At 44.7% G+C, this 13,680-nt stretch overlaps 1 protein-coding gene across 1 annotated transcript in view; it reads right to left on the reverse strand.

Annotated features, from left to right (window-relative positions):
* The window catches only part of UST (uronyl-2-sulfotransferase), a 321,018-nt gene that overhangs the window by 44,526 nt on the left and 262,812 nt on the right, over nucleotides 1–13,680 (reverse strand). The window contains exons 7-8 of the mRNA XM_010862570.1: nucleotides 7,469–7,566; nucleotides 5,270–5,427 (exon numbers count right to left, since the gene is read on the reverse strand). Coding sequence (XP_010860872.1) covers nucleotides 5,270–5,427; nucleotides 7,469–7,566 — 256 coding nt within the window. The remainder of the gene's footprint in view (nucleotides 1–5,269; nucleotides 5,428–7,468; nucleotides 7,567–13,680) is intronic.

Raw genomic sequence — 13,680 nt, forward strand, 5'->3', positions numbered from 1 at the left:
TCGGCTCAAGTTAATGGTAATTGGCTCTGGTCACATCTCAACAGTCGGTTTCATTTAAAGTTGAAATTTTAATGTCCTGATATTCCTGATAAGTGTTCAGGCATAAAAATAGATTATTTTTAAAAATCCCCAGTGACTTGAATGGTATACGTTTTTCAGTCCCTGAGCATGTCACTGTAGTAATATTTCTACTAAACTTATTCCCCTATGATTATTTAAGAATAAGGTATTGGCCAGAATATAATTGTTCCTCTCCCTCCTTCTCTCTCTTCTATTTCTTTCTTTCACACTGAAGTTACAGAAAGAGAGTGGAAGCCCTAGTTCCTCCCAGACACAGGCCCTGTCTCTCTCCTGTAAGGAGAGGCTTGGCAGGCTAAGAGTTAAGTTTTGAACACTTATCATCTGTTGGGGTTTCCCTGGTGGTTCAGATGGTAAAGAATCTGCTTGCAGTGCAGGAGACCTGGGTTTGACCCCTGGGTTGGAAAGATCGCCTGGAGAAGGGAATGGCAACCCACTCCAGTATTCTTGCCTGGAGAATTACATGGACAGAGGAACCTGGTGGGCTACAGTTCATGGGGTCGCAAAGAGTTGGTCACAGCTGAGGACTGACACTATTATACGTTAAGCTCTGGGCTAAGGGTTTTACATGGATTTGATCAGGTGCATCTCACCACAACCTTCTGACATAGACAGTATTGTTTAGTTAAGTTGCTCAGTCGTGTCTGACTCTTTGCGACCCTGTGGACTGTAGCCCATCAGGCTCCCCTGTCCATGGGATTCTCCAGGCAAGAATACTGGAGTGGGTTGCCATTTCCTTTTCCAGGGGATCTTCCCAACCTAGGGATCGAACCCAGGTCTCCCGCATTTCAGGCAGATGCTTTAACCTCTGAGCCACCAGGGTTTCCCAGACAGTATTGTTCACGTGTCTTAAATAGATGGGGAAGCTGAGGGGTAGAGGAGTCACACCTTACCTCTGGTTGTCTGCTTAGGTGGAGGATGGACTTTAACACCCAGGCTGTCTTCTCTAGAGCCTGTGGTCTAATCATTGTGGTAGCCTGTCTCCCTGACAGAAATCCATATGGTGTGAGAGAGAGGGGTGGACAGCATGACCGGAGAGTGAATTGGGATCCCTGTCTTAGGGAAGGACAGATTCTGAATGAACAACACTGAAGCCTGGGCTCGCCATGTCCTCTAGGTGGCGACAGCCTCCATAACTATACCTGGGAATTGAGGAGGCAGTGAGACTGCGGAGGATGGTGTTTTTTTTCAGGGGAAAAGCACTCCCTGATAGCTCAGTTGGTAAAGAATCCGCCTGCAATACAGGAGACCCCGGTTGATTCCTGGGTCAGGAAGATTCGCTGGACAAGGGATAGGCTATCCACTCCAGTATTCTTGGACTTCCCTTGTGGCTTAGCTTGTGACTTAGCTTGTGACTTTCACTTTCACTCTATAATTGTATTAACCAACAGAAGGTAGAAAGAGGTGCCTTAAAACATCCCATGTAATACCTTAGTATCATAATAATAGATCCAATAGATCCTAGCGATCAACCACCCAAAGTTGCATTTGCTCTGGGTCCTATGGGCAGAAGTCAAGTGAAAGTCACTCAGTCATGTCTGACTCTTTGTGACCCCGGGGACTATACAGCCCATGGAACTCTCCAGGCCAGAATACTGGAGTGGGTAGCCTTTCCCTTCTCCAGGGGATCTTCCCAACCCAGGGATCGAACCCAGGTCTCCCATATTGCAGGTGGATTCTTTACCAGCTGAGCCACCAGGGAAGCCCATTGCAAAGGCAGAACCACTGCATAAAGAGAACTCCCAACTCAGTGTTCTTTCCTTAAAGAATAACTGTTTTTTAAAACTAGCCAGTTTTAATTTTGTATGTTAATACCCTCAGATTTGAATGCTGCAAAGCCAATAAAACTCCAACCTTACATTGCTATACTCTTAATAGGAGTCTACCATTCATACCTAGTTAAAAAATATTCAAAATTTTCTTCTATTTATCATCATCACTGGGCTTCCCAGGTGGTGCTAGTGGTGAAAGAACCCACCTGCCAATGCAGGAGACATAGAGATGTGGGTTCAGTTCCTGGGTCGGGAAGATCCCCTGGAGGAGGGCACAGCAACCCACTCCAGTATTCTTGCCTGGAGAATCCCAAGGACAGAGAAGCCTGGAGGGCTACAGTCCACGTGGTCGCAAACAGTTGGACATGACTGAAGCGGCTTAGCACAGCACATCATCGTTTATAAAAATATTCAAGTGTAAACAGTTTTTTTTTTTTAGAAACATGACAAAGCACTTGATTTATGAATGAACTTAAACCCTCAAAGTTAGTAAGGAAGCCATTTGTTTGGAATCACACATATTTTCCTTTATAGTAGTTGGTGGCCAGACTCACAAGGACAGTCCACAAAAATCTAGGACTTCTCTACTGTGGCTCCAATGTTTACATTCGTAAAGGAAGCAAATTGAAGATGAATACTCATGTAATGCCAGTAAAGGAAAGTATTTAAAATACAAGAGAAAAGGATTGGACACCTGAGCTTTCAAGTCCTCCGGGAGGAGGAAGGTTGTGAGTTAAAGTCAGGTCCTACAGTTTCACATCTGGATGCTAGACCGGGCTACTGAAGTGCAACAGCTGGGTTACTAACTAGGTCAAGGGCATCTATGAGGGATGCTAATAAAAGAACTGTTCTTATCACAGATATTCACTTATTTCCTGCCTTTAATTATTTTACTTATTTACTTTGGCCTTTAACACCACTGTGATTTTACCTCCTAAAGGAACTATGACTAAGAAAAATATTGATACCTCACAGCATGTCCGTTTTTAAGAGCTAAGGTGGAAAAGCATTCATGACCAGTTAACCCTTGTGGCTCAGGAAGTGTAAACTGTGGCCCTTCTGCTCACATTTTGGTGAATGACCATGAATCTTAGTCTCTTCAATTCTTTGAGCTGGCTCCAAGCCTCTCAGTTTTGAAAGGTAAGGAATGAGCAAATGTAATTGAAATCGATCAATAAAAAATGAGACTGTATAATTTAATGACAGGAAGTTGCTCTTACCCAGTAACTCTATTTTGGCTTCGGTTCTCCCAATTCAAATTCACATCCAGGTTGGGCAGAGTTTACTGAGTCCTTGCTCCAAGGTACTCCCTCCGCCTCACAAATGCCCTTGGGCTGGTGAGAAATACTTGAGCATGTACTCTTGGTTACCCATCAGGAGAAAACTTTCATTTTTATTCCATCTTGAGTACCTATTATCATCAAGTTCTTCTGAGATATGCTTAATTGGGTCTCCACAGAATGCAAACATTAATATCAAATATATTCTTTAAAACTTTATGAAGACTAAATTTCTCAAAGACTAAATTTTTGGTATGGAACAAATTTACTCATCAGCATAACTTCTTAGTGGAAATGAATGGGTGGGGTGCACAAACAGTTGAGATATTATTTAGGGAAGTTCTTAGCTTCTCTAAATGGTGGGTGATTGGAACCCTTAGTACTGATTGGAAAGAATTAATGACTACCTTTCCGATCTAGAATAAGTGATGGCCCATTTGACTAGCAGACGTTATTTTTACCAGCTCCTCAATTATTGTTATTTCAGTAACTTCAGCAGCAAGACTGGCCTAAATACTCTTCATCTTGCTGGAAGGGGATTACAAATAGTCTATACAGACCTGAATTTTTAAATAAAATAAGACAAGCACCAAAGAAAAATGGCCAGTGGAGTGTTTGCATTTTAATCCAACTTCACGGTCAGTTTAATCTACAGAGTTTAAAGAGTCTCAGACTTCGGTGTTTCTGTTCTCTATCCCCTAGTCTACTCAGTTATAAAATTCTTGTATAAAGTACAAGAGCAGCTATTTTAGCGTGCCGCAATCTGTGAGTTTAGACTGAAAAGGCCCAGGGGAACTGGTTCTGGTGTGAATGATCAAGTGGCCTCCGTTAACCTATCTGACACCAGCTCACGTGTTTGTGGCCGTGAGAAGACAATGCGGGGGTCTTGTCCTTGCAGAGGCTCAAATGCTCGAGAAGCTGGAGGGCGTGGACGCTCATTTTCCATCCCCTGCCTCTGGGGAGGTGGCCACTCTTCAGGGCATGGCAACTGTGGAGCTGCTGGGCCTTCAGTGTTACCATAGATAAACCTCACAGAAGGTGCCCAAGGAGAACACAAAACCCAGGGGAAGTGTTGAAAGGGCAAAGGAGGGCCCTATTTAAAAAACTGACCATTCAGAGCTTGTTACAGTTCTAGCTCTCCCAACCGTACTTCCTGCTTCGGAGACACACGTGCAGAGCACACCTTGAGGTCCTTGATGTAAGTACGTGGGAATTGTTCTCTGAATAAGACAGTTGGGAGACCAAGGCAGTCACCTTCCGCCAACCAGTCCCTGGTGGTGGTAGGGCCGCCTACCACCTACCAACCATGAAACAGAAGTCAGGGACCCTGTAGACAAGACCAGTTCACCTGGGCATCAGTACCTGCTCATGATGTAGTGCGTGGTCTCTGCCTAGCTGTCGGGCATGTGGGGCAGAGGCTGTACTGGGGGAGCCCTTCCCCTGGGCTTTATTTCCACAAGGCAGAATAACACCTCCCAATTCAGAACAACCAAACAATAAATACATTAGTGATTAGGCAGTGTTGTGGCAGCAGTAGATTAAGAAGAACAGGGCAGAAACAATGTTGTTTGTCATTTTCTTGAGATAAAATTATAATAATAGAAATACACGATGGGCTTCTCAAAGTAATCACATTTACAGCGACACCACGGGCAACCCTTGTAATCGCTCTGCTGCATTCTCGCTTCTATTTGGAAACCACTGCATTTGTTAGAGGAAAATCATGACTGTATTCTCAGTGTGCCGCTTCATCTGTTCTATGTGCTAGGATTCACTTTTGTTAAATGGACATAGAGCCAGAGATAGCACATCAGACGATGGCTCCCTCCCATTTTCCCACCCTCCCATCCACGGAAGCCCCAGCAACATGTTCAGGACAACGCTGACGGGGATGTTGCCAATTTCATTTTCCAGAGGGAGAAATGGAAGCATTAGGCCTTGAAAACATTGTGAGTTTATGTTTGGCCCCGACGCTCAAGGCTTTGGGATCTGTTATCTCATGGTTCTAACCTTGCTTTGAAGCCAGGGGAACCTCCCTTCACTAACAGAGGAGGTGATTCCATGTCTTTATTTCCTGAGTTTCCTTTTCAAAGTGAGTCACCCTCAGAACAGAGAAGAACTGCTTACAGACGGAGTTACCTGGGTCTTTGTAGATACTGAGCACACCCTTGAAGTAATGAGGTAAAAATCTTTCCAGTAAAAGCAGCACGTCTTCCAACTCTTCGAGAATCCCCACAAGCAGGAAGTTTTCATTCACGTTCAGTTTTGCTCTTTCAAGGGCCCATTCACCAGGCTCCCTTTATGGATAGAAAAATGATTTTTAAATCGAAGGTTGGTTTTCAAATGCAGCAACAACATGCTGGAAGTTTCTCCTTTCTCCTACCTGCCCCCATTCACAAAAGTCCAAACCCCACTTCCTTCCGGGACCAGCCCAGATGCAGCATCTCCAGCCGTGGTCCAACTGGCCTCTGCCCACCATCTCTCCTCCAGCATCATCGCCCCTGTATAGTGCCAGGCCTGGGGCTCTTGAGCTTAGTGAGCCCCAAATAAATGTTTGTTACATGGGCCTAGGCAGCTAGATATCAACAAATGCTGATTAGAATGGCTTATTTATTTATTGGCCACACTGCACAGCATGTGTTCCCTCACCAGGGATCGAATGCATGCCCCCTGCACTGGAAGCACAGAGTCTTAACCACTGAACCACCGGGGGCGTCCCTAGAATGACTTTTTAATAGAAGGATCAAACGGAATCCATAAAGTGAGAAGTTTAGACATAGGAAACTTACTGATATTGATTTCTGTAGAAATCAAAATAGGTGTCAGGTCATGACTGCTAATCATCTTATTCTTTTGAGAAATTTAAAGACAAACTTTTAAAATTATTATTACAGAAGGGAAACAGCCTAATTTGCATTCGTAAGGCAGATCTCTGAGCCCACAACACTGTAAGGAGTCCAGCCTGCAGATCTCAGGAACTAGGCTCCAGGCCTGACTGGTTTTTACCATCTGGGGGAATTTGGGAAGCCAGGATTATTTTTTGAAAAATTTTAAACAATTCTTATTTAGCTCAAATAATCGTTGTCAAGGTGGGAGAAGGTGACATTTTGAAAGTGTTCTGACGATCATCACGCATGGACCAAGATAAAGCATAAGTCCTTGCCCCAAGGCTGGGAAATATACAATTTAGAAAGTACTTTAAGGAGTTATAATCATGTTTCTTGGAATAAATATGTTCATTGTGTCAGAAAGGGAGACATTGGGCCCCAGATCTTCCCAGGATCTGAAGCCCTGACCCTGAAGCAGAAGGCATGTATTACAGGGGGTGGGTGGCTGAGGGAGGCCTCCTGAACTCAGGAGTTTATGATGAAGCCGACACGTCTAGCCCCAGAATTCTGACCATAAACAAAGCGGTAAATTCAGCAAAACGTCGGTAATAACTAAGCAGCAACCACAGTGTCAGCAAAAAGTACAATGAATAAATAAACTGCAACTTGAGACAGCTGTGTGTCCCCTGCTCCCAACCCCCGGTCTCTTTAGACCTTCTAATCAACCTCTCCTTTGGAGGGAAATGTCACTTCTGGCATCTGGGTTTATTTTCCACCAAGCAAAGATAATATTCATCATTACCACCATTTCTTCTGGAGGCCACACACGTCTAGTGTACAGTGAGTTTCCAGTGTAGCTGGATCAGAACTACCTGGGGAGGGGGTCACAGCAGCCTGGACCCCGTCTCAGAGACTGGGATTAGGTGGGGATTCCTAAGAAGTTCCCCAGGGATGCAGAGGAGGCGGGTGGACCACATAAAGTGTCTGAATAAGTCACCTTATAGAGAAGGGTCTGGCATCCAAATAAGGCTGAGGAGTGATCACTAAAAGTACTTTCCTCTTCTCTAAGTGTCTCAAGAGAGAGACACTTGAATTTTCCAAGTGAGCATCCCTGTTTTGACCCAGTTAGACACACCACACCTGCAAGGACACCCATCAGTGAAGCTGTCACTGCAGAGGAGCAGGCTGGGTGCACCCCCCTGGGTTTTACTATCTCATGAGCTGGGTAGTGGCAGGTGTATGTTAAGAATGAAGAAGAGTTTGATTGGCATTTCAGTTACACAGCTTTAGGGGTGGTCCCCAAGGCCCCCTCTAGATCTTGCTTTGTTAATTTCCTTATTTATAAGACATTCAGAGTCTCAAATGTGATCTTGAGAGATTAGCAATAAACATTAACTGAATTCCAGAAGGTAGGGAGACTGCGGTCACAGAAGGTGCCTGAGAGCCAGCTGGTGGGATTCCTACCATCGTCGTCCACGTAAGCATGTCATGAGCCTGTTTCGGTCTTTACCTGCATCTGGGGTGCTGTCCACAGAAATACGGAATGATGTAAAATAACCTGGGGTTGGAACACTCGGGGTAGTTTTCAAGAATACACTCATTGATGTCCTAGAAGAGAAAACACGGCAGTGAGAAAGCTGGTGGTCTCTGCAGGGCTCTGCCAAGCGTCAAGAGGGTAAGCAAAATTGGTACTTCAATGACATGGAAACGCTTTGAGAAGATGTAGAAAACTGATGAGGTTCGTGGGAAGATTTGCTTTTTTTGCCTCACACCAGCCTGCTCCACCGGGCAGGTGCACACGTGGTCCCAGCGTTTCAGGGAATGTTTGTTCTGTTGAGGTAACTGAAGTTTTGTGTTTCCCCGTGGCCTGAAGTCTCTGCCTAGATCACAAGTGTCTTGGAGCAGTCCTGCTGGCTGTGGCTAGTTGAGGCCCCAGCAGTTATGAGAAACTGGAAAGTACATAGTGGGCATTTAACAAATATTTGTTGAATGGATTCAGTATGATTTAATTCTTAGTTCATCCAGACTTCATCAGAGATCCCTATATAGCCAACCCTGTAGAAATGCGTTTCCCTGTGTATCCACATGTCCAAATAATACTTGTTGTTATTCAGTTGCTAAGTCGTGTCTGACTCTTTGCAACCCCTGACCCCATGGACTGTAGCCCACCAGGCTCCTCTGTCCATGGAATTTCCCAGACAAGAATACTGGAGTGGGAGATCTTTCTCCGGGCGATCTTTCCCACACAGGGATTGAATCTACATCTCCTGCTTGGCAAGTGGATTCTTTACCACTGAGCCGCATGGGAAGCCCATAACAAATGCTTAAGTATTGAACATAGTCACATAAAGGGTTTGTAAATTTTGGAGGGGCTGTAAAACCATTTCTAATGTTATATTAGGTTAGAAAGTGGATGTTTGCCTACAGACATTCTCTCACTTTCAAAGGCAACAGTTGCCATTCCCAGATAGCAAATTTGTAATTTCCGGACAGAAAATTTCTTTTCTATGAGGCTGAACGTACGGTCTTTGTCAGCATTACTGGAGCTTACAGTGGCTTGATGTGAGATGAAAAAGAGGGCTAAAAATCCACTTTCATTAAGGCAGATTACATTGAATACCCCACATAAGACATGTCTGTGGAGAAGGAAATGGCAACCCACTCCAGTACTCTTGCCTGGAAAATCCCATGGATGGAGGAACCTGGTAGGATATAGTTCATGGGGTCGCAAAGAGTTGGACACGACTGAGTGAAAAAAAAAAAAAAAAGATATGTCTGGTTATTAGGTATTTCTAAGGAGAAAAGATAACCCAATTTACAAACAAACCAAACAGCTGTGGGATGCTTTTCAGAAATATTACTGGCAAGGCAGATTAAGAGCGGTCCCATGGCCAAAGGAGTTTATAAGTCAGTTGAAACCACTGAATCTGATATGATTTGTGCAAGTGGTTAGTTATTAAAAATTTTTTTTTAGTTCCAGCTTGTAGTTGGAAAAACATAACTTACATGTCTTTTTTTCTTTTTTTTAGGACAACCTTTTCTTTTCCCCCTCATGCTTCTTTAGTTTATGTAATAATTAAATAAATTACACAATTATAATAATGAATTCAACTGGAAGAAAGAGATTCAGCAAACATGGTCCCTGTACAGTCAGTGGAGTTTATAAGTCAGTTGAAGCCACTGAATCTGATATGATTTGTGTAAATGGTTAGTTATTTAAAAATTTTTTTTAGTTCAAGTTGGTGGTTAGAAAAACAAAACTTAAACATCTTTTTTTTTTTTTTTTTAGGACAACCTTTTCTCCTTCATGCTTCTTTGGTTTATATAACCATTAAATAAATTACACAGTTCAACTGGAATAGAGATTCAGCAAAAAACAGACTGTAGTTAAACACCTGGGTCTATCATGGGAAGCAGAGGTGTGTAGTTCCCAGAGAGGAATATACTAGAAGCCAATGGAACAGTGAGCACCAGCACATCCAGCCACGCGTGACGTGAAGGGTGGTTAAGAGCACCTCATTGTGTATGAAAGCCCATTAAAAATGCAGGATGTTAGACCCAAAATACCTTTCTAGGAAGAATTTGACACAGAGAGATGTATGTATGAGACTATTCATTGCTGTAAGATTTATGACAACAACATATGGCTGAGCTCACAGTTCATTAATGGGGGATTGATTCACAGAGCAGTTCTGGCGCATTCCTACCGGGAAACACCACGGAGCACCCAGAAAGGAGAAGGAGGATCTACACACACTGTCCTAAAAACTGTTCACGATATTTGCAGGTAAAATAAAGTCGATCACAGGACAATATGAACATGTAGGACAACACAAAAATAAACTTATGTGTTTACAAAAGGACTCAAATATCTTGAAGGATAAACACCAAACTGTTCAAAGAAGTTATTTATGGTGGTAGATGCAATGGAAGGTGGGAATATATTGAACTTGTATTTGATTCATGTTTGGAATGTTCGCTTTTATTGTAACGTATGTATTTTAGTTTTACCATCAGAAAAGTTTGAGAGCTACACATTGTAAAGGGCTTGCCTGGTTGCTTAGTGGTGAAGAATCTGCCTGCCAATGCAGGAGACCTAAGGGACTGGGGTGTGATCCCTGGGTTGGGAAGATTCCCTGGAGGAGGAAATGGCAACCCAGTCTGGTATTCTTGCCTGGGAAATACCATGGACAGAGAAACCTGGTGGGCTACACCACATGGGATCGCAAAGAACCAGACACAACTTAGCGACTAGACAACAACAAACACATTGGAAAACAAAGTAAAACTTGTGTAGGCGGGTGACTGGGCTTTGCTTTGAGGATGCGCAGCTTCCAGGTATCATCTGGCAGCTGGCGTCCCCCAGGGGACCTAAGCCTTAGGTCAGAGCGCCCAGTAACTGGGCGGGGGTCAAAGAGAGGGAGCCTGGAGCTGGGTGAGAAGCAGGGCACAGGACACTCCAGCGAGGCCGTCATCATCTGAGGCAGAGGGTCTGTCCTCTGAGGTTGAGATTTCACAGTAAACGGCTGAGTAATGCGATGGTGATTTAGGGGGTGTCCAGAGATCCTGTCCATACACGGTCAGCCCCCCAGAGACCTGCATTAACACCAGGAGTGGGGCAACAAAGTCCAGCAAAGCCTCCCACAGAAACTCTCACAGCACCTGCGCTCCTCCGAGTCCACTTTCCAGTTGCCTTTTAATAAGAACTTGTGTAATTGTTTGTTTAGGTGGTGAGTCCAGGAGAGCACAGATGTCTGTTCGCTGCGTCTCCAGTGCTTAGCACCCTGCCTGGAAAAAGCAGGGCTGCAATAAATACTCAGCGAATGAATGGACAGATGGCAGAGGGATTAAGCCAAGACATACAACCGCCATGCTGTCCCCAGAGATCTCGAAGGAGTGGGCAGAGGACATCAGCTGGTGGGGGCGGGGAGGGCCGAGGACCACAGGGACCTCAGAAGGACTTTCCTCTATTGGAATCCACAAATAACCTCTCGAGGTCAATTTATGGGAAGACGTAAATTCCGAGTTGAAAAATTGTTGTTAACCTTTCTTTCTTAGAGCAAGACGTGTCCTGGGAGATTTCAAAGAGTTCCATTTGAGCCCATTAGGTTGATGAATGGTGTTGGCCACAACCAGCTTATGGAAATGCTATAGGAGGGCATAAATAAAAGATGACTCAGGTGTAAGGCCAAGCGGAAGCCGGAAACGAGCTGTGAAGACCCACGCACTTAGCTGCCTGTGGCTTAGCCACAGCACCCAAGTGGTGTTGCTTCCCGGCAGCTCAAGAACTTGTGGCCTCAGGAGGCTGGTCTTGGCCACTCACTCGGTCCACTCTTACTGGAACCCAGATCTTCAAAGAGTGACCTTTCAGTTTCCTCCACCAACTGTGACAAGTGTCAACACGGCTGCTCCTCTAGCATCCCGCTCTGATAGGCACTGTCCAGTGCCCCCGGGGCCATTTGGTTTTCCCCTAGAGTTAATCATTTTATCTTTAGTGTTAGGCTTTACTGTCTCCTGTTGTTTTACAATCACCTGTGTTCTCTTCGTACATAGTTTAAAATGATGATGCACTTCATTTTTTTCTTCCTATGAAGTACTTCTAGGGTAAGGTTGCTTTAAATGAAAACCTTAATATATATTTTAAAATCTGCTCTAAGGTCATCATCATGGTGATGACTTTAGCCAAACTGGACCCCTTGCCAGTGCTTGATCTACGATTTTCTTATCTGGTCCTCGGATCCCGGTATCTACCACGGCAACCCACGAAACACTCTCCTGCCCATCTAGCTCACTTTTAAGATGGGGTATAAACATAAGACCCCACTCTGACCATATGCTCAATTTATTAGGGAAATGAGATATCTTGTATAAATACACTTTCCAGATAACTGAGTCTATTTAACTGCCAAAACTACAACAAAAAAGACCAGTTTGGTTGAAATTTATTCTAAACTATGCTATTTTTAAAAGTGTACACTTACACTCTCTAGGTTTTCTTTGTGGGTTCATCTTCCTTCACTTTGATCTTTTAGCAAAATTATCTTGTGTTGGTTTGCTCCTGTAACATTTTCACTGGCTGGACTGTGATGAATAAGACCAAGTGCCAAAGGCCCCACAGCACCCAGTGGACACCCAGGCACCACAGCGGGATCCCTGCGGGTCCTCCCTGACTCCTCTCTCACCGTTACTCTCCACGGCACTCAACGGCCCCACCCTGCAACTTGACCCCTTGAAAGGTTTCTTAATCTTCGTTCTCCCACCCATTCCACACCTCAATCCCCGCTCAACTCATCCGCGGCTACGTAGTATCCCTTCCATTTCTTCTGCCCAAATGCACTCTGCACAGAGTTGCTGCACTAACTCAGCTGAAATACAAATTCATCCACATCAGCCCCCTGTTCAAAAACTTTGAAGAATTCTTATTGACAATGCAGTGGGAATAACAATCAGGCAGGGCACCTGTTAAAAATATTAATTCCCAGACGGGCCTTCCAGAGTGCTTGATGTAAATGGGTTCTCTGGGGACCAGGCTAGAAATCTCCATTTTAAAGAAGAACCTCTGGGAGATTTTGAAGAGCTGGTTACTGTTCATGAGCAGCAACATTGTGCCAGTAAGGAATTCCATGCCTGGCTCATCCGTCTCCCTTGCCTGCAATTCTCCCCTGGTCCCAGAGGAGGCCCAGGTTTTGGTGGCATTCCAGGCAGAATGAGCGTTAGCATCCTCCAGTCCACTTGTAGAGAAGGAAAGGCTCTAGAAGCTGGGGAAGAATTCAGGACCTGACAGCAGTTTCAAGGCAACTCCTGGTGAACCCTCTGAGTAGACAAAGCACATGCAACTTACATAGTGTGGATTGCAGCATTCTCAGCATCCTTGGTCCCCAATCAAAAAAGTCTCCACACCTCTTACCAGTGGTCCTGGGACTTTGCTCATTTAGTAAGACAAAATAAGTGGAGTCTCCAGTATGTTTCTCATTCATCCCATGATCTTGCATCATCAAGCCCTCTCCAATCCTACGGCTAATCCTCGGCCCAGAAAGGAAGCATCTAAGAAGTTTCAGAAAAGCGAAAAGTTGAGGTATACATGGTCCGTGGTGGGGGAGGTGTACCCAGATGGACAGGACTCCAGGTCCTTCAGCCCTATTTAAACCGGAAGAGCTGTGCTTTGCCTGGGTTTATGTATTGGGCTTTTTATAAGGTTTCAGTTGATACAAAGGTTCTAAATCTGAAAATCATTATTTCAGACCAGCACACAGAGGTTCAAGATACTGGAACAGCTAGCAAGAGCCCCCCAACAGCCCACCCATCCCATTGCCCTACATAAGCAGGTGATTCCAATCCTAGGGCCCAAGAAGTCAGATCTTACTAGTTGGGTCATGACTGGGTCCTATGATCAAAGAGCACCTTGTGAAAAAAATCACCAGTCTAGAAAAACATTTTTTCTTCTTCCTTTCTTTCCAAAGGCCCAAGATGTTGAGAGTTCTGTTCTTCCCCCTACCTCACCCTTTGGGCTTCCCTTGTAGCTCAGTTGAGAAAGAACCTGCCTGCAATGCAGGAGACCCAGGTTTGATTCCAGGGTCGGGAAGATTCCCTTGCAGAAGGAAATGGCAACCCACTCCAGTATTCTTGCCTGGAGAATCTCATGGACAGAGAAGCCTGGCGGGCTACAGTCCATGGGGTTGCAAGAGTCGGATACGACTTAGTGACTAACCACCACCACCACCA

The sequence above is a fragment of the Bison bison genome, unplaced genomic scaffold, assembly GCF_000754665.1.
Source record: "Bison bison bison isolate TAMUID 2011002044 unplaced genomic scaffold, Bison_UMD1.0 scf7180017864483, whole genome shotgun sequence".
NCBI classification, from domain to species: Eukaryota; Metazoa; Chordata; class Mammalia; order Artiodactyla; family Bovidae; genus Bison; species Bison bison.